Here is a 26,252-nt window from a genome sequence, read left to right as displayed (position 1 = left end):
GGCTTAAAAGTGAGGCTGACGATTTCGAATAAAGTTTTTTCCTTCGACTGCAGTTACCGACTCCGTGTCGTAATTTTAGCGCTGCGTGTAGCACACCGCTACAATTGGTGACCCCGACAGTCCAAACGATTTTTGGACCAGAAATGACCGACGCCGCCTCTGTTCATGCGGTTTTGTTGAAACTGCCGGGTTTCTGGACGCAGCGCCCGAACCTATGGTTCCAGCAAGCCGAAGCCCAATTCCACGTTCGCCAGATCACCTCAGAAGACACCCGCAACTACTACGTGGTGAGCTCCCTCGACCAGGACACAGCGGCCCAGGTCGCGGAGTTCGTACAGTCGCCCCCGGCAGACGGCAAGTACACAGAATTCAAAGCCCTGCTCCTCAGGACTTTCGGACTCTCACGGCGCGAGCTGGCTGCCCGTTTACTGCACCTGGATGGCTTGGGAGACAGACCTCAATCGGCTTTAATGAATGAGATGTTATCTCTGGCCAGAGGACACAAGCCCTCCCTCATGTTTGAGCAGGCATTCCTGGAGCAGCTGCCCGAGGACATACGCCTGCTGCTGTCCGACGCGGATTTCAGTGCCCCCCGGAAGGTGGCAGCCCGGGCGGACTTGCTGTGGAACGCCAAAAAGGTGAGCGGGGCGTCCATCGCACACATCTCCCAGCCACGCTCCCAGCAGCAAACCAGTCTAAGCCCGGCCGCAGATCCCGCCAACCCCCGGCCCAATGAACACTGGTGCTTCTACCACCAGCGGTGGGGCGCAGAAGCCCACCGTTGTCGCCCGCCCTGCAAGTTCCCGGGAAACGCCAGGGCCAGCCGCCGCTGATGGCTATGGCGGCTGGCCATCGGGATAGCCTCCTGTATGTGTGGGATAGAAGGTCGGGACGCCGGTTTTTGGTCGATACTGGGGCTGAGATCAGCGTTTTACCCCTGACGAGTTACGACACCCGCAGCAGGGCACCGGGTCCCCCCCGAGGGCCGTGAATGGCAGCACAGTACGGACCTATGGCACCCGTCAGGTGCAGCTACAGTTCGGCTCCAGCCAGTTCACGTGGGACTTCACACTGGCCGCCGTAGCCCAACCGCTTCTGGGTGCGGATTTTTTGTGGGCTCACAGCCTACTGGTCGACCTGCCCAGGAAGAGACTGGTCCACGCTGAGACCTTTCAGACATTCTCCCTGGGTGCAGCCCAGTTGCCAGCCCCTCACCTCGGCTCCATCACGCTGTCCGACAACGACTTCACCAGGGTCCTGGCGGATTTCCCATCGGTTCTGGCACCGCAGTTCACAGCGGCCATGCCCAGGCACGGCATACAGCACCACATCCCGACCCAGGGACCACCCCTCCACGCCCGCGCTCGGCGGCTTCCCCCGGACAAGCTCCGACTGGCGAAGGAGGAGTTCCAGAGGATGGAGGAATTGGGGATCATCCGGCGGTCCGACAGCCCATGGGCCTCCCCCCTGCACATGGTGCCCAAAGCGACGGGGGGCTGGAGACCGTGCGGCGAGCACAGAGCTTTGGAGCCTCTGCGCCATGGGGGGCAGGTTGAGGGAGGCTACCACACCGGACCACTACCCTGTGCCACACATTCAGGACTTTGCAGCAAACCTGCACGGTGCACGGATCTTCTCCAAGGTAGACCTCGTCCGAGGGTACCATCAAATCCCAATGCATCCTGACGACGTCCCCAAAACGGCTCTCATCACCCCGTTTGGCCTTTTCGAGTTCCTCCGCATGCCGTTCGGCCTGAAGAATGCCGCACAGACGTTCCAGCGGTTAATGGACGCAGTGGGACGGGACCTGGACTTCGCGTTCATCTATTTGGATGACATCCTCATAGCCAGCAGCAGTCGTCAGGAGCATCTGTCCCACCTCCGTCAACTCTGCGCCCGACTGAGTGAGTACGGTCTTACAATCAACCCCGCCAAATGCCAGTTCGGACTCGATACCATTGACTTCCTGGGCCACAGGATTACTAAAGACGGGGCAACCCCTCTGCCCGCTAAGGTAGATGCGGTCTGCCTCTTTCCCCAACCCACCACGATCAAAGGCCTTCAGGAATTCGTAGGTATGGTCAATTTCTACCGCCGCTTCCTCCCTTCAGCTGCCCAGATCATGCGCCCCCTGTTCGCCCTGATGTCGGGTCCGAGCAAGGACATTACCTGGGACGAGGAGTCCGCCGCCGCTTTCGTTCAAACGAAGGAAGCTTTGGCGAACGCCGCAATGCTAGTACATCCCAGAATGGACGCCCCTACCGCCCTCACAGTGGACGCATCAAACACGGCAGTCAGTGGGGTGCTGGAGCAACTCATCGCAGGTCGCTGGCAACCCCTGGCGTTTTTCAGCAAACACCTGCGACCACCCGAGCTCAAATACAGTGCTTTCGACCGGGAACTGTTGGCGCTCTACCTGGCAATCCGGCATTTCAGGTACTTCCTAGAAGGTCGGCCCTTCACCGCGTTCACGGACCACAAACCGCTTACCTTTGCGTTTACGAAAGCGTTTACGACCCCTGGTCGTCCCGCCAGCAACGCCACCTGTCCTACATCTCTGAATACACGACGGATGTCCGGCACGTCTCGGGTAAGGACAATGTCGTGGCGGATGCGCTCTCTCGCCCTACCGTTCATGCCCTTTCCCAAGGGGTAGACTTTGAGGCACTGGCAGAGGCGCAGCAGGCGGATGAGGAGATTCCGAGTTACAGAACCGCAGTCTCCGGTTTGCAGCTCCAGGACCTCCCCGTGGGCCCGGGTGAGAGGACCCTACTCTGTGACGTCGCCACCGGCCAGCCCTGTCCCGTCGTCCCGACAGCCTGGCGGCGCCGCGTTTTTGACTCCATTCATAACTTGGCGCATCCCTCCATCCGGACAACTGTCCGGATGGTTTCCAGCAGGTTCATTTGGCACGGACTCTGCAAACAGGTCAGTGAATGGGCCAAAACGTGCATGCACTGCCAGAAGGCCAAGGTGCAGCAGCACACCAAAGCCCCACCGCAGCAGTTCCATCCCGCCCACCGGCGTTTCGACCACAATCATGTGGATATTGTGGGCCCCCTGCCAGTGTCGCGCGGAGCGCGTTACCTCCTGACTATTGTGGACCGGTTCACAAGATGGCCAGAGGCGGTCCCGCTCACCGACACCACCTCCGAATCTTGCGCCCGAGCCCTGATCGCCACCTGGATATCTTGCTTTGGTGTACCGGCCCACATTACCTCCGACAGAGGCGCCCAGTTCACCTCCAGCCTGTGGTCAGCTATGGTCAGCCTTTTGGGGACTCAGCTGCACCACACCACTGCCTACCATCCACAGTCAAACAGGCTAGTGGAGCGTTTCCACCGTCACCTGAAGTCGGCCCTCATGGCCCGCCTGCGAGGAGCCAACTGGGCGGACGAGCTTCCCTGGGTCCTACTCGGCATCCGCACAGCGCCCAAGGATGACCTGCACGCCTCGTCGGCCGAGTTGGTATACGGCGCGCCCCTGGTCATCCCCGGGGAGTTCCTACCAGCCCCAAGGGGGCAAGAGGAAGATCCCACAGCAGTCCTGGGCAAACTACGCGAGAAGCTCGGTAACCTGGCCCCCATACCCACTTCACAGCACAGGCGGCACCCGACCTGCGTACCCAAAGACCTACAGAACTGTAAGTTTGTGTTTGTACGAAGGGGCGGGCATCGGCCACCGCTGCAGCGGCCATACGAGGGGCAGTTTATGGTGCTCCGGAACAATGGGTCCACGTTCGTGCTGGACGTTGGGGGGAAAGAGGAGGTTTTCACGGTGGACCGCCTCAAACCGGCCCATGTGGACCTGGCGCAACCGGCCGAGTTTCCGGCACCTCGGCACAGAGGCCGACCTCCCAAGCAGGTTCTGGCCCAGACTGTGGACATTGGGGGGTGTATCGCCGGTTCTGGAGGGGAGTTATGTGGCGACCCATTTCCTGGCACATCCGAACCGACTCACAATTAGATAGCCTACGGGGGTTTGCGAGCACAGAGCTTTGGAGCCTCTGCGCCATGGGGGGCAAGTTGAGGGAGGCTTAAAAGTGAGGCTGAAGATTTCGAATAAAGTTTTTTCCTTCGACTGCAGTTACCGACTCCGTGTCGTAATTTTAGCGCTGCGTGTAGCACACCGCTGCAAGAACAAGATTAGGACATGCCACATGGCTTTATGCGGCACAGGACAAGCCTTAGTAACTTGCTTTGAGCTTTTTTTTGAGAAGATGACAAAGGTGCTTGAATAAGGGTAAGGCAGTGGACTTTGTCTACATAGACTTTAGAAAGGCACCCCATGGTAGTTTAAACACAGAAAACCTATGGACTTTAATCCAGGTAAGTGTTGCATGTTGGGAGTTTACACTGGCTACACTAGTGGATAAGGTAGCAAAGAAAATGTATGCCATGCTTGCCTTCATTGTAGGAATGTTGACTATAAGTGTAAGGAACTCATGCTGCACCTATGTAAAACTTAAGTCAGACTGCACTTGGAGTATTGATGCAGTTCTGGTCGCTCCATTACAAGGAGGATGTATAGTCTGTGAGGGTGCAGAAGAGGTTTACCAGGATGTTGCCTGGATTAGAGTATCAGCTATAAGATCAAACAAACTTGGACTGTTCTCCTTAGAGCATTGAAGGTTAAGGAGAGACCTCAGGTTTTTAAAAATTGAATGAGACATAGACATCAGAATCTTCTCTGAGGTAGAAATGTGAAACACCAGAGGACATGCTATTAAGGTTAGTGTGGGATGGGTATGTTTATGAATTAAATGGCAAAGTGAGGGGTGATTTCCCCCTCCCCCCAGAGTATGGTAGGTGCTTGGAATGAGCTACAAGAAGTAGGCAGTTTAGGAGATAGAGACTTTTAGGTGTACACACAGAGTTGAAGAGATTGGAGGGATATCATCAATACACAGGAAGGAAACATTCAGTATAAAGTGGCATCAAGATCAGAATATCATCATAGACCAAATGGCCTGTCCAATACTGTACTATTCTACACCAAGTTTAAGATTTACCATAAGCTACACAAGTAACTGGAGTAGTATGGAAATCAACTCAGATTTTGGCGGACTTCTTTCACCATTTTATGAACTTTAAAGGAAACTTGAAGGAGATCAGTATCAAAGGAGACAATGTCCTGGTGAAGGAGATTCAAATATTGTAGGTTACTTTCTTCTGATATTCCAATTAGAGTGAATAACCATAAAGAATGGATTGTGAAGAAAAGAAGTAATTTGCACAAGGTGGCAAAGTTGCTCTTAACTAGATTTAAGGCCAGAAGTAAGCTCTGACATCCGTGGAGTGATGATGCAATTATGCCTCCCAAGGCAATAGGGAATGACTTTTTTTGAATGTGAGAATATACAACAGGGCATCAATGCTGATGAAGAAGTGTAAAAGACGTTGGCTCGCAACTGTGAAGGCAAATTAAAGTAAAACAAGCTTTCTGCAAATTAGCTTGGCTGGCTAGAAGTATACCCTGCATTCTGAGTAGGAGTAGGTAATGGAGGCAGCAGTTACGACAGTTGAGTGCTCCGCTTGCAGTATGTGGGAAGTCAGGGCAAGCACAATTGTCCCTGATGACTACACCTGTGAAAGATGCATCCAGCTGCAGCTCCTGACAAACAGTGTTAGGGAACTGGAGCTGGATGAACTTCAGATCATTCGGGAGGCAGAGGCAGAAATGGACAGGAGTTACAGGGAGATAGTCACCCCTAGGAGTCAGGAGTCAGGTGACTGTCAGGAGAGGGAAGGGGAATAGACAGAATGAGCAGAGCACCCCTGTGACCATCCCCACCAACAATAAGTATATCATTTTGGATACTGTTGATGGGGACGACCTACCAGGGACAAGTTGCAGTGGTTGCGTCTCTGGCACCGAGACTGGACCCTCAAATCAGAAGGGAAGGAGGGAAAAGAGGAGAGCAGTAGTGATATGGGATTTGATAGTTAGGGGGACAGAGAAGAGGTTCTGTGGAAGAGATCAAGAATCTCAGCTGGTCTGCTGCCTCCCTAGTGCCAGGGTCCACAAAATCTCGGATCGAGGTCTCAGTATTCTCAAGAGGGAGGGTGAGTAGTTGAATGTCGTGGTCCATGTGGGGACCAATGACGTGGGTAGGAAGTGTGAGGAGGTCCTGAAAGGTGAGTTTAGGGAGTTAGGTGCCAAGTTAAAGGACAGGACCTCCAGGATGGCAATCTCAGGATTGCTACCAGTGCTACGTGCAGGCAGGTTTACAAATAGTAAGGTAGCGCAGATCAACATGTGGCTGAAGACATGGTGCAAGAGGGAGGACTTCAGATTTATAGATAATTGGGCAGTTTTCCAGGGAAGGCGGGACCTGTTCCGGCGGGACAGCTTACACCTGAACTGGAGGGGGAAAAATATCCTTGCAGGTAGGTCTGCTAGAGACTCCAGTGGATTTAAACTAGATACAGTGGGGGAGGGGAACCAGAGTGTAGGAACAGATGTATGGGAGAAGGAAGAAAAAGAAGATAGCAAAGTTGTTTGCACCGTTAGTGATAAACAGAGAGCAAAAGGTGGAGAATTTCTTAAATGCATTTATTTTAATTCTAGGAGCATTGTAAGAAAGGTGGATGAGCTTAGAACATGGACTGATACCTGGAAATATGATGTTGAAGCTATTAGTGAAACATGGTTGCAGGAGGGGTGTGATTGGCAACTAAATATTCTTGGATTTCGTTGCTTCAGGTGTGATAGAATGGGAGGAACAAGAGGGGGAGGTATTGTGTTGCTTGACAGAGAAAATATTACAGCGGTGCTCTGGCAGGATAGATTAGAGGGCTCATCTAGGGAGGCTATTTGGATGGAACTGAGGAATGGTAAAGGTGTAGTAACACTTATAGGGGTGTATTATAGACCACCTAATGGGGAGCAAGAATTGGAGGAGCAAATTTGTAAGGAGATAGCAGATATTTGTAGTAAGCACAAGGTTGTGATTGTGGGAAATTTTAATTTTCCACACATAGACTGGGAAGCCCATTCTGTAAAAGGGCTGGATGGTTTGGAGTTTGTAAAATGTGTGCAGGATAGTTTTTTGCAGCAATACATAGAGGTACCAACTAGAGAAGGGGCAGTGTTGCATCTCCTGTTAGGGAATGAGATAGGTCAGGTGACGGAGGTATGCGCTGGGGAGCACTTCAGGTCCAGTGATCACAATGCCATTAATTTCAATATAATTATGGAGAAAGATAGGACTGGACCCAGGGTTGAGATTTTTGATTGGAGAAAGGCTAACTTTGATGAGATGCGAAAGGATTTAGGAGGAGTGGATTGGGACAATTTGTTTTATGGGAAGGATGTAATAGAAAAATGGAGATAATTTAAAGGTGAAGTTTTGAGGGTACAGAATCTTTATGTTCCTGTCAGGTTGAAAGGAAAGGTTAAAAGTTTGAGAGAACCATGGTCTCCAAGGGATATTGGAAACTTGGTTTGGAAAAAGAGAGATCTACAATAAACACAGGCAGCTTGGAGTAAATGAGGTGCTCGAGGAATATGAACAATGTAAAAAGAATCTTAAGAAAGAAATTAGAAAAGCTAAAAGATATGAGGTTGCTTTGGCAAGTAAGGTGAAAATAAATCCAAAGAGTTTCTACAGTTATATTAATAGCAAAAGGATAGTGAGGGATAAAATTGGTCCCTTAGGGAATCAGAGTGGACAGCTATGTGTGGAGCCGAAAGAGATGGGGGAGATTTTGAACAATTTATTTTCTTCAGTATTCACTAAGGAGAAGGATATTGAATTGTATAAGTTAAGGAAACAAGTAAGGAAGTTATGGAAACTATGATGACTAAAGAGGAGAATGTACTGACACTTTTAAGAAATATAAAAGTGGATAAATCTGCAGGTCCTGATAGGATATTCCCTAGGACCTTGAGGGAAGTTAGTGTAGAAATTGCAGGGGCTCTGACAGAAATATTTCAAGTGTCATTAGAAACGGGTATGGTGCCAGAGGATTGGCATATTGCTCATGTTGTTCCATTGTTTAAAAAAGGTTCTAAAAGTAAACCTAGCAATTAGCCTGTAAGTTTGATGTCAGTGGTGGGTAAATTAATGGAAAGTATTCTTAAAGATGGTATATATAATTATCTGGATAGACAGGGTCTGATTAGGAACAGTCAACATGGATTTGTGCGTGGAAGGTCATGTTTGACAAATCTTATTAATTTTTTTGAAGAGGTTACTAGGAAAGTTGATGAGGGTAATGCAGTGGATGTTGTCTATGTGGACTTCAGTAAGGCCTTTGACAAGGTTCCACACGGAAGGTTAGTTAGGAAGGTTCAATCGTTAGGTATTAATATTGAAGTAGTAAAATGGATTCAACAGTGGCTGGATGGGAGATGCCAGAGAGTAGTGGTGGATAACTGTCTGTCAGGTTGGAGGCTGGTGACTAGTGGTGTGCCTGCCTCACGGATCTGTACTGGGTCCAATGTTGTTTGTCGTGCACATTAATGATCTGGATGATGGGGTGGTAAATTGGATTAGTTAAGTATGCAAATGATACTAAGGTAGGTGGCATTGTGGATAATTAAGTAGGTTTTCAAAGCTTGCAGAGAGATTTAGGCCAGTTGGAAGAGTGGGCTGAAAATGGCACATGGAGTTTAATGCTGATAAGTGTGAGGTGCTACATTTTGGTAGGAATAATCAAAATAGGACATACATGCTAAATGGTAAGGCATTGAGGAATGCAGAAGAACAGAGCAATCTAGGAATAATGGTGCACAGTTCCCTGAAGGTGGAATCTCATGTGGATAGGGTGGTGAAGAAACCTTTTGGTATGCTGGCCTTTATAAATCAGAGCACTGAGTATAGGAGTTGGGATGTAATGTTAAAATTGTACAAGGCATTGGTGAGACCAAATTTGGAGTATTGTGTACAGTTCTGGTCACCGAACTATAGGAAAGATGTCAACAAAATAGAGAGTGTACAGAGGAAATTTACCAGAATGTTACCTGGGTTTCAGCACCCAAGTTACAGAGAAAGGTTGAACACATTAGGTCTTTATTCTTTGGAGCGTAGAAGGTTGAGGGGGGACTTGATAGAGGTATTTAAAATTATGAGGGGGATAGATAGAGTTGACGTGGATAGGCTTTTTTCCATTGAGTGTAGGGGAGATTCAAACAAGAGGACATGAGTTGAGAGTTAGGCGGCAAAAGTTTAGGGGCAACATGAGGGGGAACTTCTTTACTCAGAGTGGTAGCTGTGTGGAACAAGCTTCCAGTAGAAGGGGTAGAGGAAGGTTCGATATTGTCATTTAAAATAAAATTGGACAGGTATATGGACAGGAAATGAATGGAGGGTTATGGGCTGAGTGCAGGTCGTTGGGACTAGGTGAGAGTAAGTGTTTGGCACAGACTAGAAGGGCCGAGATGGCCTGTTTCTGTGCTGTAATTGTTATATGGTCTTTGGGACTGAAAACATACTTCTGAAGCATATCCTCCTCTTTCCTTCTCCATGTGCATCTCAGGTCACAATACATATAAATTCTTACTCATTCTGCAAGAACCCTCAGCTTCATCATCGAACACCAAAAGATTACATCTTATAAAAATGCTAAAAGATTTATGCTCACTTATACTTTACTAATAGAAAGTTTCTTTGCTTTGTGATACGTGTAGGCCCTTCGGCCCTTCATGCCACACTGCCCCAGTAACTCCTGACAAACTCAATTAAACCTAACCTAATCACAGGACAATTTGCAATAACCAAATAACCTACCTGATACACCTTTGGACTGTGAGAACAAACTCGAGCACCTGGTGAAAGCCCATGTATCCCATGGGCAGGACCTACAGAGGCTCCCTACAGAACGGCACCGGACTTGAACTCCGAACTCTAGAACATCCTGAGCTGTAATAGTGTCCTGCTAACCGCTACACTACTATGGCACCCAAGAATAGAAACAAAGCTGAAAACTGATGACAAAGACTCATTTGAAACAAAAATAAGTATTGCCTCTGGAGTGTAAAGAAATATTGACTGTTTTGCTACAGAACATTTGGAGCAGGGCACTTCTTCCCTGAAGGCTGTTTTGACATTAACAAGATCAATACCATACAAATTACTCCAGAAGTAGTCTCTCAAAAGTCCTAACTAAAGAAAAATCTCTCAACTTATTTATTCAATTCCTCTACTAATAAACAATAAAATTCTAGAGCAACAAAGGAAGTGGAGGAACTCAACAGGTTAGACCTATGGAGGGAACTGGACAGTCAACATTTTGTATCAAGACCCTTCAAATGGACTGGAAAGAAAGAACTGATCCTGTCCTGATTAAGGGTTTCAACCCACAACATCAACTACTGACCAATGCTATCCATAGATGGTGCCTGACATGCTGAGTTCCTCCTGCTCTTTTGCATGTTGCTCCAAATTTCAAGCATCTGAGGTCTCATGGCTCCAACAATAAAGTTATGTTCACTTATCTAAATTCTTGTCTTCTTTAAAAGAATGCATGAAGGCATTCAAAGCTTTCTGCATATTAAAGTCTGCAATCCTTCACCATTTAATGTGCTTAATTTATCCCTGTTGGGAAAATGTGCATTTTTCCTGCCAATAATACTTATTTCCCAAATGTTTCTCTACTTATTGAACCTACCTCTGTCCTTTCGTCATCTTATCCTTGGTTCACAACTTACTTTCCCCACCAATTTTTGTGTTATCAACGGATTTAGCAGCTGTACTTTAGTGTCAACAAACAAGTCATTTACATAAAAAAAAATTTTAAACCTGACTGATTTTGACAAGTTGTAGCAGCCATAATGGGGATAAAGGATGCTTACTAATCCATTTCAAGTTTTTACTTGACTTCAATAACAAGGTCCAGGAATGAGCAAAAGATTACCCAAATATACAAAAGCTAGAAGTCCAATCTAAAAGAGAAAATAGTGTGCATATGTGCCTTCAAAAATAAGTAGTGGTGGACACAAGGTAGGCTACAGGTTAAAACTACTCAAGCTTTGGTATCTAGCATTAACCTACAAATATTTCATTCTAGGTCACAGCAACTTCAATGATGCAAAAATATAACTGAAATTATAAAATTTGTGATTCTGCAACACAACGGTTTGTGTAATTGGGCGAAAACTTAGTTAATGGAATGCAATGTGGAGATGTATTAGCTTATATATTTAACAAACAGGAATCAAAAAGGCAGACATTTAAATGAAGAGAGTGTGCAAATGAATCACAAAGTTAGCAGGCAGGTCCAACAATAGCTATAAAAAGCAAATGGTACATTGGTCTTTATGCAAAAGAGTTCAGGTTTAAGAACAGAGATGTTTTGTTACAATTGCACAGAGGATTGTGCAGGTCACACCTGGAATACTGTGCATGGTTTTGGTTCCCTTACCTAAAAAAAGGTATTGTAGCATTGGAAGCAACCCAAAGAAAAATTACCAGACCAATTTCTGGGATAAGACTATTGTCCGATCAAGAGAGGCTAAATAGTTTAGGCCTGTACTGCGTGCAGTTTAGAAAAATGAGGGATGGCATTATGCAAATAGACAAGATCAAAGGAAGCTTGACAGGATAGATGTTTACAGTGAAGCCAGAATTTGGAGCAACACAAATTACAAGAGGAACTCTGCAGGTCAAGCCACATCTATGGAAAAAAGTGGACAGTCCATGTTTTCAGTTGAGACCCTTCATCTAGACATAAATTGTGAGATTTTTGCTAGGAGTCTCAAAAAAAGGGTCTTAGCAAAAAAGGAGCCAGTGATTTAAAACTGAAGTGTGTAGAAATTTGTTCTCTCGGATGGTATAGTGAATTTTTGGAGTTCTCTGCCCCCAAGGCTAATAGAAGCAAGGTCAGTACTTAAACGAAGTGGAAAAAATAAACATTTAAAAAGGTTGGGGAATTGAGTTTTGGAATTAGCACAGAAGAAAAGTTGAGGCCAGCAGAGATCTGCCATATTCATACGGATTTGCAAAGGAGACTTAAGGGGCCTGATAATCTACCCCACTCTTATTTTCTTGTATTTAAACAAACTTACGTATTTCACAAGCAGTTCATCTCTGCTGTAACTGTTTACATTGGATAGCCTTACAAAGTTTGTTACAACCTCATGTTGCATGTGGTAATCTATATATGCAATCTTCTCTTGGTCAGTTCACCTAATCACAGCAAGAGGCAATACCTTTTCACCAGGCCGAATGCTTCCACATTTGAATTGGTTGATGTCATTCTTGCAACTGTCCATAAAGCCGCAAATGAGTTGGTAATCACTGAAGATGATCGCTGTCATTTTGGTTATGAACTGACGACACTGGTATTCAGTTATGTTTGCACGATGATCAATCAAGCAGGAAATTACATAGCCCTTTCCTGGTTCTTGCTCAGCACACTCCTTCACCTATTAAAAAAAAATTAAAAACATAACCACAAACATTTTTCAGCAAAAGCAATGCAGCTTTCTCAGACAGGTCCAATTAAATGCAACTATATTACTGAATATCTATTGAAGATTCCTAAATACAGAACCAGACCTCTTGCTTATGCTGCCTCCAGAGCAAAAGCCAAAAAAAAATCAAGAGTTTTTTAATCCAGATAATCCAAAGTTATCATCTCTACCATGCTTTCTCTCAAGGTAATTTCTCTCAAAATTATGCCAAACACAGTGACATAGCCAGCTGATTCACTCCACATACAGGATCTGAGACTAACTATGCTGCTCTCTTAAGAGACATTGGATTAGTTTGTTTAGAAAGGATTTTTACGTGGTACATATAGGAAAATAGAATTAAATTCACAAAATGTTTTTGAGATTACATTGAATCTCAATGAAAAGCCAAGCCAAGGATGATATATCAAAGATATCCGTTTCACATTAGGGATCTAAGACATTCAACTAAATTAGGACACCTCTTATATAGTTTATTATCACTGACATATCTGATTGCTATCTGAACAGCTCATGAACCAATGACTACTTATGATTTTGCTCTCTTTTTGTATTATTTTATGTTTCTTATTGTAAATTACAGTAATTTCACATATTGCAACATTCTGCTGCTGCAAAACAAATTTCACAACATATATCAGTGATAATAAACCTGATTCTGATTTATTCAATGCAAGCAACAACCAGGATTGCAGAGACAAATTCGCTAGAACTAGAAAGGAAGGATCCAGCTGAAAGAGAATCTTCTGAAAATCTGGACTTACTCTTGCAGTCCATTTCAAAGATTAGGTCCTTTAAATACCTCCTTATCTGATGAGAGTTGGGACTCGATTCTCAAATTGGTTAACTCAACCTCTCTTTGTGCTCGCCATTGCCTTTTACAGTTTAAGATTGTTCATATATCTAAATCTAAACTATTTCGATTCTACCCTAACATTAGTCCGCTTTGTGATAAATGCAAGAGGGGCGAGGCCTCTCTCATTCATATGTACTGGTTCTGTCCTAGCTTGGAGAAATTTTGGAAAGATGTATTCACTATGTTATCATATATTCTGAATCAGCACCTAGAACCAAATCCCTTAATTGCTTTGTTCGGTTTCTGGGGCGAGACAGATTTACATCTGAGTCCGACCAAATGCCGAATATTATCCTTTGCCTCTCTCCTGGCTAGACGCTTGATCCTCCTTAGATGGAGAGATGTTGCCCCGCCCACTCATGCTCAATGGCTTAACGACATTATGGCCTGCTTAGACCTCGAAAAAATTCATTATTCAGTTCTTAATTCGGATCTGAAGTTCCATAAGGTCTGGGGACCTTTTATCGAGTACTTTCATAACCTTCCTCTTGACTAGGGATTTTTTCTTTTCGGTCCCTTGCTTTCAGCTCCCTTTTTTTTCTGGTAGTAGGCATTATTATCCTCTGTTGCTAAGTGTATTCACAGTCTGGGAGTTTGATTGTCCTGATTTATATTCTCTATATTGTGTTGTGGTTGGTCTGGAGTTTTTTTTTGTGTTGTGGGGCTTGGGGAGGATACTAAGTTTATTTGTCTTCAATTTAGGTGCTTTTTTTTTAAAATTCTCTTTCTTTGTATCATATTTTCATTGTATGCTTAATTTTGCACTGTATTAATGTTCCTCATTTTGATTTGGGGTTTTTTAATTTGTAAAATGTATAAAAAAAACTACTAAAAAAAAGATTAGGTCCATCTGGATTCAAGAACCTGTGTTTAAAATTGTGACACGGCTAATATTCATTTTACCAGAGTGGTGTAATAGTTAAATTACTAGACTGGTAATCCAGAGGATTGGCCTAGCCATCAGAGAATTGCGGTGCAAATCTCAATGTAAAAAAAATGTGGCATCAATAGTAACAACCATGCAAGTATTGGGAGTATCATAAAAACCCACCTGATATTTTCATGCTCTTCAGAAAAGGAAATCTGTATATACACCTCTAATAATACTTTAATTAGCTTCAAGCCTACTTACATTTAAACACATTTAAGGAACAAAAATACACACCACCAGGCACTAGTATTGTAGTTGTATGCAGAGTAATCAATTGAAGTCAACTTTTCTAGCTTACGAAGCTCCAGGATTATGTTCTAAATTGGCTGTTCTGTAAGAAAGGGACTGTCACACTCCAGTGGAACAACAGCCATTAAACAACCAGAGGTTATAGCACTGAAACATACAATCCAAAGCAGTACCTTGAGAAAGGTTCCAATACAAATTTCAAGCTACTGGAAGTACTTTGTACTTGTTAAGAGCATAATTAATGAAAAGTTCTATTGATTATCATTGAATCGTCATTGAATCAGCTAACACATTTGGAAGCAGAAACTAGTAAGGGCATTAAATGAACTCGGTGAGAAAATCTTAAAGTCATGAAACCACTACTAATCAGTCCGACTGCCATAAAATGGTGGTGCACTCAGTAACAGCAGTTTCTACAGGGCCAACCAAAGATGTTATTGCCTTTTATGAACTTTTTTTTAAATAATCACAAGATCCTGACAGCCATGACGAACTTAAAGTACTGCAGGAGCTGGACTTGGTGAGGATCATACTGCTGCCTGCATCAGAGCAGTCAGTGCACAAAGCAAGTGTGCATTCTAACAGCAAGTCATCATCTTAGTCACTTTTCGTGTGATTGCAAAACCCTGTTAGATACCATTAATGTGGAGTGCTGAAGCATGATTCACTAATACATTGGCGAACAGCAGGAGAACTACATGGTCTTGGTCTAGAGAGGACTAACGCCACAAGTTGTGGTGTCACCTGTTTACAGCTGCCCAAGAGAGAGGCGTTGAAGTCGGTGTGCTCCACTGGAGTGCTAGGGGTGGTGTGGCGTGGCATCCAAGCTGGAGTTTGCTCAGCAGAAGATAGGCTGTATTGTGTTTGACTGCAGATTGCTGCAACATTCATAAACTCAGGTCTTGGACTATGTTTTGTTTGTGTGACTGTATTTTACTGAGAACTTGCCATCTTAAATGTGCTATATGTAACTTGTGCTGCATATGTTTGTTGCTACTGTGTTTTGTACCTTGGCCCCAAAGTAATGCAGTATTGTTTGGCTGTATTCATAGATATTCATGTATGGTCAAATGGCAATTAAACTTGAACCTGAAACAAGTCCTGAAGCTGTCATATTGGACTTGCATACAAACCACCCACGACACTATCAGTAGCTATGACCAACACAGCCATAGTGAAAGGGAAACCGCTCACCCCATTGAGGTCACTCAATTGCTTCGTGCAGCCTTACCATAAATATATACCATAGGATATATTTTGAAAACACCTGGCAGATCAAAACTAGGTTTCCAGTCCCTTTGGATTATCACAGCAGAAAAAATAAAATTCCATCGGAATATGCAACCTTTTTTACTTTACTGTCACATCAGAGGATTAACCTGATTAACCAAGAAGTTTAGAAGGACATGCCAGGAACAAGGCTGAACATACTTTATAATACATGAACAAAAAAAGTTACAAAGCACAAAAATATACAATAACCTACAAATGCAAAATGTAAAATGACCCAGCAATTTACAGATCAAAGTCTCCACACAACAAAACTAAATGATGAGCTGCAAGAGGCTCCATGTGTGTTCCTATCCTCAAAGCCAGAGCCCAACACAGAGTCAAAGAATGCTAAAGCACTTCAACTGGAAGCTGTGTGGATGATCTGGGTGAAGGATCAAGAAATCCTTGCCATCACAGAATGGAGGAAAAATAACATCCCATTTGTGGTCCTGAAAAGCATGTGCTCCAAAACCAGCCACATTACTAGTCAAGTTATATTACATCTGTCACTGTGAGAAAACTGCTCCGATAAATTTGTTGTTTTTCTGTGGTCAAGAAAAATACAATCCAGCTAAACAGCATGTTGAGTCTATTCTCAATTAGCAAAGTAAAAAACCTATCAGTGACAGTGCTGTAAAACAGCAGCTTATCAATTTGGCTTCAGATTTCATTCCAGCCTCACTTCTAAAATGAATAAAAAATGTATGGTTCTGAATGCTCTGCAACATGTGAGTGAGACATTGAGTATTAGTAAAATTCAAATCAATGGCCGAACTATTCATTAGAAGCTGTCACATTTAGTCCCAAGTAGGGTGTTTGTGGATGCATAGGGATTACCAACTTGGCCCCAGGGTACTCCTTCAAGAGTTCCTTCAATTATGTTCAAAGCCAATTTATCTTCAGGTGCTTCATCATTCATGGCCTTCACTCCATGAAGTCAGATCTGGAGATATTTTCTGATTTCTCTAAAAGATTTAACTCCAGTTTTAAGAATGTGCTTGCAAGTAATGTTTTCATAACACAAGTACCAGGGAATACCAATCTCCAACAACAGTGTATAACTAACCTTGATATTCAATGACAACACCAGGTGTTTCCCACTATTAACAGCCCTGCATTGAAAAGTCACGGGTGGGGGGGTGGGGGGGAGGGACAAAGATATTATCACTGACCAGAAATTTTGTCACGGGTCAAAAGCCAAGATTTATGCAGTGGTAATTTAATACAGCTAAACCAAGGCTACTTCATAGCACCTCACACCAAAAGGAACAAACACAACTGGCAAACAAAGTACCACCAGCTGAATATTTGCCTCAAAGTCACATGCTCCTCTGGGTTGGAAATATGTTGCCTTTCCTTCACTTTGATCGGTCAAAATCTTGGAAATCCGCTCTAACAGACTGCAGCTGTTCAAACAGCAGTTTATCTCAGTTAATCAAGAGTGGGTGATAAATGCTGGTCTTATCTGTAATAAATGTGTGCTGTGAAAAAAGGGAATATAATGACCCAAAATTATGATAGCTGATTTAATCTATAGCCGTCCTGAAAATTCAGTCTGATCTGTGGTACCAAGTACCATTCTGAGGTTTTAATTTTTAATGTCTTTGAAAGTAGTTTATTTATGCTGCAAAAAAAAATTGTGCAAGCTCAGTTTACTAATAACAATATCTCTTCTCTCCAAACACACTCCCTGCTAACAACGGCTTGTAGTGCAGCCACTCACTCATATACTTACTTCATTCAGGGTAGTTTTGCAAACTTCGCCTGCAGCAGCTTCAAACTTTGGATCTGTTGTCAGGTTAAGTTTATAGTTCCACAGCAGCTGAAAAAAATTGAAATAAATTAAGATGCATGATAACCTACTTCAATGAAAGTGCTGGTGCTAAACAAATCCTGGCTAAGATGATAAAATACCACTGGAAGCAAATAGTAACTTACTCATAAACTTGCTGTTCAGATTCATATAGCTTGAAATTTCAGGAGGTGGTCACATCCACTAAACTACTTCAAATTTGGTCTAGAGACTTCAGTAATCTCTGCTGCACTCTCCTTCCCTTTTACTTTATCCACACCTACCTATCAATACTCTGTTTCAGAAGGCAATCACACCCAGTGTGATTGCCAGGCAGATCAACAACCACATATTCAGTCTGTGGCCAGGAATAAGAGGATGTGACTGCAAGTGAGGCAGGTATGGGATACTGGTTGTGCTGGAGGGGCATCAGCCCTTGAGCTTGCCCAATAGGTCTGAGGTTATTGTTCCCTGTGTGGATTACAGTGGTGGCTGCAAAAAGGATGAGGAACTGAAACGTGACGGGCGGCAACGAAGAGGAAAAAAAATGTAGTCTCATTTGGGGATAGTATAGTCAGGGGAATCAACACAATTCTCTGTTAAAGGATCGAGTGTCCCAAGAACTGCCTGGTCTGCCTGGTGCCCAGATTCAGGACATCTCACCTGACTTGCAGGGGAACTTGAAGTAGAAGGGGAAAGACTTAGTTGTCATGGACAATGTGGGTACCAACAACATAGGAAGAAGAGGAGGTTCTGCTGAGGGAATTTGAGCAGGCAGGGTGTGAATTAAAACACAGAATCAAAAAAGTAATTAAAAATAACGGTTACCTGAGCCACATGCAAATTAGAACAGAGTTAATAAGATCAGAGAATCAAATACATAACTCAAGAGATTGGTGTGGGAGAAATGGGTTTGAATTCGTGGGACATCAGCACCAACATTAAGGAAGGAGTTGTTTCAATTGGACTTGGTCCACCTGAACCTTGCTGTGACCAGGGTCCTGGCAAATCACCTATCTAGGGCTGTGAATAGGAATTTAAAACTAAATAGTAGCAGAGTGGATTCAACAGATTGGATAAGTTAAAAAGGTCAGGGCAAGAAAGGTTACTGAAATCTCCAGGACAAAGAATACGATATGTAGTTTAGAAAAGGGTAAGAATTTAACTTCAGGCAACATGGAGACTAAATTGAAAAAGGTGGTAAGTACAGGACTAAAGGTGTTATATTTGAATGCACCATATACAAAATAAGGTAAATCAACTTATAGATTAGTTAGAAATTGGCAAGAATTATATAGTGGGCATCACTGAGTCATCATTGAAAGATGATCACAGCTGGGAGCTTAACATCTAAGGAGACATTGTATTGAAAGCACAGTCAGGTGGGCATAAAAAATGAAATCAAATCGATCAAAAGAAATGACAGAGGAGCAGAAGATGTAGAATCCTTGTAGAAAGAATTAAGAAGCATACATATAAGTCTTCAAACGGCAGCCAGAATGTGGGCTATAAATATAATACAAAATAGTCTTAAATGGAGCAATATTACAATGGTCATGGATGATTCCAATTAACAGAAAGATTGAGAAAATAAGGCTGGTGACGTAGAAGGAATTTGTAGAATGCCTACAAGATAGCTTTTTAGGGCAGCTCATGCTTGACCCCACTAGGGAAAAGTAAATTCCAAATTCGATGTTGTGAAATAAACCAGATTTGATTAAGGAGCCTAAGATAAAGGAACCCTTAGGAGAAAGTGATCATAATATGACAGAATTCACCCTGCAATCTGTGAGGGAGAAGCACTGTTCCCTCTGAACTGTGCAGGTGCATGACTATGCAGTAACTGAAATGCACACATAGCCTTTGTTGCCACGCAGTTGGAATTTTCTTTTACATAATGTTAATACAATGTTGAAATTGTTAATATAATTATGAAATATCTTGTAAATAATTGTGTTAATGAACATAATCCACAAACTTTCTAAATAATAATGTATCACAACTTTTCCTTTTTAGGAGAACTCAACATTTCAAGTTACAACACTGATACAAATCATAATACTGTTGGATCATCTCAAACTTCTGGAGCTGACTGCGAAAGTGGGTTCAGTCTTATGTATTTTATCGAATGTAAATCTAGAAACACTAGAACTTTTGAAGGATCTAATGAGGACTGATGAATCTGGATGCAAAATTATTCTGGACAGTGTTTAAAGACACTGGATTACTGGATTTGTAATAAAAACAGATGAGGAAAAAGTTTACGAAATGTGATAGATTTTCTTTGTTGTACTGTATTCAATTAATAAATAAAATCGAAAGTATGTGATTTTTCAATTTCCCTTCTAAATATTCATAGCATTTAAAGTGATGCACAGTTTTCAGGGATGTGTAAGAATTTCTGCTCAGAGCAGCGGTTGGTCTGCACAGCTGTACTAAAAAACTAAGAGGGAATTTTGGGGAGAAATTAAAGTCAGATATATCAGTATTAGATTTGAGTAAAAGTAACTACAGAGGCATGAGATAGGAGCAAGCTGATTGGAAAGGGACACGAGCAGTGATGACAGTGTAGGGTAATGGAACTGGTAGGAATGCACAGAATTCACAACCACCAACATTGAGTTAGGGTTCACTTTTAAGAGGTTGACCTGATGTGATGACCTAATGACACAAGGTCTTTTTTTTAAAAACCATACTTTGGTTCAGTGGTTGCAGTAAATGAGTTGTACATTAACATAAAATGCCTCATGCTGTTTTATTTCCAGAAACCTATATTGGTTACCCTGATGCTCTAGGGCAATTCCAGAGTTACTGAACATGTCAGCCAATGCAATTGCTTCGAAACTACTGGAGTTTAGGGAGCAAAATGCCATTACTTTGTACAAGCTGAGGCTCAATTTATGCTGCAAGAAAGCACTGCAGATCACAAATTTTACTATGTGGTTCACTATGAGTTGCTCAGAAACTCCACGACTGCGAGAACATCCGGCCAAGCATAATAAATACCGATCGCTGAAAACTCACCTTTTACAGACTTTTGGACTACCAGGGTCTGAGCATGCCAAACAGTTGTTCTCCTTGCCCAGCCTCAGCGCAACTACAACTTCAAAGCTAATAGACCATATGCTGTCTATCCTAGGAAATCATCATCCTTTTTCTTATTTTTTAAAGAAATCTTCAAGCTTACATAGCTCTTGCTAATGCACCTGTGAAGGACTATAGAGAGCTTGTTAAAATGGCTGATAGGCTACACTTAGCCAGGCAGACGTACACAATTCCTCTTCTCTTCCCTGCATCAATAAGCCTGGTCAATGAGGCCTCCAACATAAACATGCAAAACGGACTACTAACTAATGCTGCAAAACAGACAACGCCAGGTCTGTGTTTTTACCATGCTCACTCTGGTATGAACAGTAGGATGTGCTGACCGCTTTGCAGCTTCGACAGTATCAGCACATCCGGACATCAGAAGTCTGTGAACACCATGGGTTCCGGCTGCTAGGGCCGTCTACTATTCAGTATGGACACCCTTCCACAGCTAGCATTGTACGCCAATCGAATAGACCCTGGGCTTTGCCCCTCTATATGGTCCTTAAGTCCGATGGTGGTTGTCACCCATGTGTCGATTACCAATGCCTTAAAGGGGCCACCACTTAACTGTTATCCACTCCCACACATCCCATACCTTTTGGCACGTTTGGCCAGAAAGTTAATCTTTTCCCCCAAAGTTGATCTACTTAGGGGCTAGCATCAAGACATTCCAGGCCAGCTGTGATAACATCTTGCCTCTGAGTTGCTGTACATGCCATTTAAACTGAAAAATGAAGCACTGTGGCGACCCATTTCCTGGCACATCTGAACCGGCTCACAATTAGATAGCCTATGGGGGTTTGCGAGCACAGAGCTTTGGAGCCTCTGCGCCACGGGGGGCAGGTTGAGGGAGGCTTAAAAGTGAGGCTGAGGATTTCGAATAAAGTTTTTCCTTCGACTGCAGTTACCGACTCCGTGTCTTAATTTTAGCGCTGCATGTAGCACACCGCTACAATTGGTGACCCCGACGGTCCAAACGATTTTGGACCAGAAATGACCAACGCCGCCTCTGTTCATGCGGTTTCGTTGAAACTGCCGGGTTTCTGGACACAGCGACCGAACCTATGGTTCCAGCAAGCCGAAGCCCAATTCCATGTTCGCCAGATCACCTCAGAAGACACCCGCTACTACTACATGGTGAGCTCCCTTGACCAGGACACAGCAGCCCAGGTCGCAGAGTTCGTACAGTCGCCCCCGGCAGACGGCAAGTACACGAAATTCAAAGCCCTGCTCCTCAGGACTTTCGGACTCTCACGGCGCGAGCGGGCTGCCCGTTTACTGCACCTGGATGGCTTGGGAGACAGACCTCCTTCGGCTTTAATGAATGAGATGTTGTCTCTGGCCGACGGACACACACCCTGCCTCATGTTTGAGCAGGCATTCCTGGAGCAGCTGCCCGAGGACATACGCCTGCTGCTGTCCGACGCGGATTTCAGTGCCCCCCGGAAGGTGGCAGCCCGGGCGGACTTGCTGTGGAATGCCAAAAAGGTCCATCGCACAGATCTCCCAGCCACGCTCCCAGCAGCAAACCAGTCCAGGCCCGGCCGCAGAGCCCGCCAACCCCCGGCCCAATGAACACTGTTGCTTCTACCACCAGCGGTAGGGCGCAGAAGCCCGCCGTTGTCGCCCATCCTGCAAGTTCCCGGAAAACGCCAGGGCCAGCCGCCGCTGATGGCTACGGCGGCTGGCCATCGGAATAGCCTCCTGTATGTGTGGGACAGAAGGTCGGGACGCCAGTTTTTGGTCGACACTGGTGCCGAGATCAGCGTTTTACCTCCGACGAGTTACGACACCCGCAGCAGGGCACCAGGGCCCCCCCTAAGGGCCGTGAACGGCAGCACTGTAAGGACCTATGGCACCCGTCACCAAAGTGAGTAATTTAGAAAACTGGAAGAACTTGAAGTTTTGATTTCCAGGGAGCTTCTTGATTTTCCTTTTAACCAACAAAAGTCACTATACGTCTATAGAACCAGCTTTCCACAACAAAAAAAAAGTTTTGAGTTGCTCTTGGGGCCAAATTATCCTCTTGTTGTCTTGAGTAGAAGTAGATCATAAGACATAGGAGCACAATTAGGCTATTCTGGCCTTCGAATCTTCTCTGTCATTCAATCATGACTGGTTTATTTTCCGTCTCAACCCCATTGTCCTGCCTTCTTATAACCTTTGATACCCTTATTAATCAAGAACCTATCACTCTCTGCTTTAAGTATACTCAATGACTTGACCTCCACAGCCCTCTGTGACAATGAATTACACATATTCCCCACCCTCTGGGGAACATCTCTGTTCTAAAGGAATGTTCTATTGTGAGGCTGTGCTCTCTGGGCCTAGACTCTTATCACAGCCACTCTATCTAGGCTTTTCAGACTTCCATAGGTGTCAATGTGATCTCCCTTCATTCTTCTAAATTCCAATGAGTACAGGTCCAGAGCCATCAAGCACTCTGCATATGTTAACCCTTTCATTCCCAGGATCATTCCTGCAAACCACCTCTGAACTCACTCCAAGTCAGCACATTTTTTCTGCTCACATTATTTCAAATATGGTACAACCAGTACCCTATACAGCTTCAGTATTACCTCCTTGCTTTTATATTCTAGCCATCTCAGAATAAATACTAGCATTGTAGTAGATTTGCAATTGGAAATTTTGTCCATTGTTGCTTGATATAAGACTTCAGCTGCTCAGCAGTCCGTGGTCTCTATTGTCTGATTCTCCTCTTCATGATGCGCCATAGATTTTCAATAGGAGATAGATCTGGACTGGCAGGAGGCCGGTCAAGCACATGCACTCTGTGTCTACAAAGCCACGCAGTTGTAGCCCGTGCAGAATGTGGTGTTGCATTGTCCTGCTGGAATAAGCATGGAGACGCCGCCTTGACGGCAACATATGTCTCTCTAAATTCCTAATGTACGCCTCAGAGGCAATGGTACCTTCACATACACGCAACTCACCCATGCACTGATGCACCCCCATACCATCATAGATGCTGGCTTTTGCACCTTTTGCTGATAACAATCAGGATGGTTGTTTTCATCTTTGGCACAGAGAACTCAACGCCCGTTTCTCCTGAAAACTAGATGAAATGTGGACTCATCTAACCACAGCACATGGTTCCACAGTCTTTCAGTCCATCTGAGATGAGCTCAGGCCCAGAGAACTCGCCAGCGTTTCTGCATAGAGTTGATGTATGGCTTCCTCCTTGCGTAATACAGTTTCAAATTGCATTTCTGGATGCAGCGACGGACTGTGTTAAGTGACAATGGTTTTCCGAAGTTCTCCGGAAAACAGCTGGCTATAATTGTCAGTAGCATGACAGTTTCTTAGGCAGTGCCGCCTGAGGCCTTGAAGATCATGCGCATTCAACAGTGGTTTCCGACCTTGCCCTTTACGCACTGAAATGTCTCTGAATTCTCTGGATCTTTTCACAATATTATGTACTGTAGATGTTGAAAGACCTAAATTCTCTGCAATCATGCGTTGGGAAGTGTTCCTTTTGAACTGACTAACAACTCTCTCTCAAATTTTGGCACAAAGGGGTGAGCCACGACCCATCCTTGATTGCAAAGACTGAACCTTTGATGGACGCTACTTTTATACCCAGTCATGATACCTCACCTGCTACCAATTAGCATGCTTAATGTGGAGTCTTCCAAACCGGTGTTACTTAAATATTCTGTGCACTTTTCAATTTTATTTTAACTCTGTCCCAACTTTTGTTGAGTGTGTTGCAGCCATCAAATTCTAAATTTGTCTATATTTACAAAATACAATTAAGTTGGTCAGTAAAACTATTGAAAATCTTTCCTTTGTACTTTTGTCAGTTAAATAAAGGTTCACGTGAATTAACATATCACAGATTTTTGTTTTTATTGCATTTTGGAAAATATCCCAACTTTTCTGGAAATGGGGTTTGTATATACAATATCCTGAAAATCAATTATTTTGAGAGGAAGAGGGAGCATCCTGACTGGTCTCTCTTCGTGCTAAGTAGACCTATCAGTTTTCTCTGTGAGCGGGCTTTACAGTCGACCTCAAAAATAATGACAGGGCTGCTCGCTGCACTGTTTGCAACAGCGACTTTTCTATTGGCCATGGTGGGTTAAAATATAAAAGACATGTTGAGGGGAGTTTAACAGGTGTCATTCCCTTATTAGCATAGCTAACATTATTTAAACTACCTGGCTAGCACCTGAGGAGCTACTCTATTGACGTCCTACTTGATGAGGCCAAACTTCCTGTAGACTTGCGTAAAGTTGTAACAGAATAAACAAAACAACTCCATAATATAATACAAGTACATATTTTACTGTCACATTTTCTGCATATACCCAACTTGGTTTACAGATTAGACAAAATCACTAAACAAAGTATAACATACAACCTTGGAGGTCGACCTGTGGAGGCAGGAGTGCTACCTCCCTAAAATGAGTTTTTGCAGGGTGGGATGTCTGAAAGTATAGCAAAGATATGGTTGAGCTGAAGAAAGTGCAGAGGAGATTTGCAAGGATATTACCCAGATTGGAGGATTTTAGTTATAGAGAGAGATCATAATGTCTGGGTTTGTTTTCCCTGGAGTGAAGCACTCTGAGGCGAAAGCTGGTAGAGATATATAAAATTTATAAGCATCATACATAGGGAAAGATTTTCAATATAATTTTTTTCATGGCAGGGATATCAAAAACCTAAGTTCAAAATGCGAAGAAGGTGTTTCAGAGTATTTGAGGGAAAATATTCTTTTTTTTTTAAATAATGTGACTGACATCTACAAACCACAGCCAGAGAAAATGGAGGAATCAGATACAATCACAATATTTAAAAGACAAACAGGCATAAAAATAGGCAAGGCACAGAAGGATACCAACCTAATGTAGCCAAAAGAAATTAATGTAGATGGGCTAAAAGGTTGGTTTGAAGATGGTGGGCTACAGGCCCTTTTTATACTGTACAAATGTAGGTTGTTATGTGACCACATGTTTCGTTTACTGTGGGCGTCACTTTAAATGACTGGACGAGGCAGGAGTTATGACATCATATAACAGAATGCAGACAGACCGCTGAGAAATTTTGGGGGGTGGGGGGGGGGGGAGAGGAGGGTTAAGACTTTGGACTGTGAGCAGGAGCTCGCTACAGTAATGGGTGAAGTTTGACTTTCCCATGCTCAAAGAATTGGATGAGTGAGCGGGACACAGTGCGTATTGGATATGTGACTATCACTTCTTATGATCCATACGTGGATTTTTGGAGTATTCTGTGGCGACCACTTTTGTTAACCCTTACATGGATTTGGGTGTGTTATGTGGTGACCAGTTGTGCTAAGGATATTCTGTGACTGTCACACAACTCCACAGCTGAGATCATCTGTGACTGTTACTTCATTTTCCCAGCATGGAACCTGTGGACTTCTTCGTGATCACCTTCTCATTACATTTTAATGTGGATTTACAAATTTCTCCTCTCACATATTCTGTGTATCACTGGCCATCTTAAGACTTTAAGAACTGCCCCTAAGTCTAACAATTTGGGAGCTACAACACAGGACACTGTTAACTTCTGTTTAGAAGAGTAGTTTATTTAATTTTCTATATTTTGAGTAGATACTAATAAATAGTGGTTTAACATTAAACCCTGACTCAGTTTGTGGT

General features: G+C 43.9%; 1 protein-coding gene across 2 annotated transcripts in view; it reads right to left on the bottom strand.

The window, feature by feature from the left end:
- The window catches only part of glg1a (golgi glycoprotein 1a), a 180,395-nt gene that overhangs the window by 109,887 nt on the left and 44,256 nt on the right, over positions 1-26,252 (bottom strand). For both annotated transcript variants that reach the window (XM_059992598.1, XM_059992599.1), the window contains exons 3-4: positions 17,461-17,547; positions 12,154-12,369 (exon numbers count right to left, since the gene is read on the bottom strand). In XM_059992598.1, the coding sequence (XP_059848581.1) occupies positions 12,154-12,369; positions 17,461-17,547 (303 nt within the window). The remainder of the gene's footprint in view (positions 1-12,153; positions 12,370-17,460; positions 17,548-26,252) is intronic.

Source organism: Hypanus sabinus, chromosome 17 (assembly GCF_030144855.1).
Source record: "Hypanus sabinus isolate sHypSab1 chromosome 17, sHypSab1.hap1, whole genome shotgun sequence".
Lineage (NCBI taxonomy): Eukaryota > Metazoa > Chordata > Chondrichthyes > Myliobatiformes > Dasyatidae > Hypanus > Hypanus sabinus.
The sequence above is the reverse complement of the archived record's forward strand: the minus strand, read 5'-3'. Positions and strand labels throughout refer to the sequence as shown.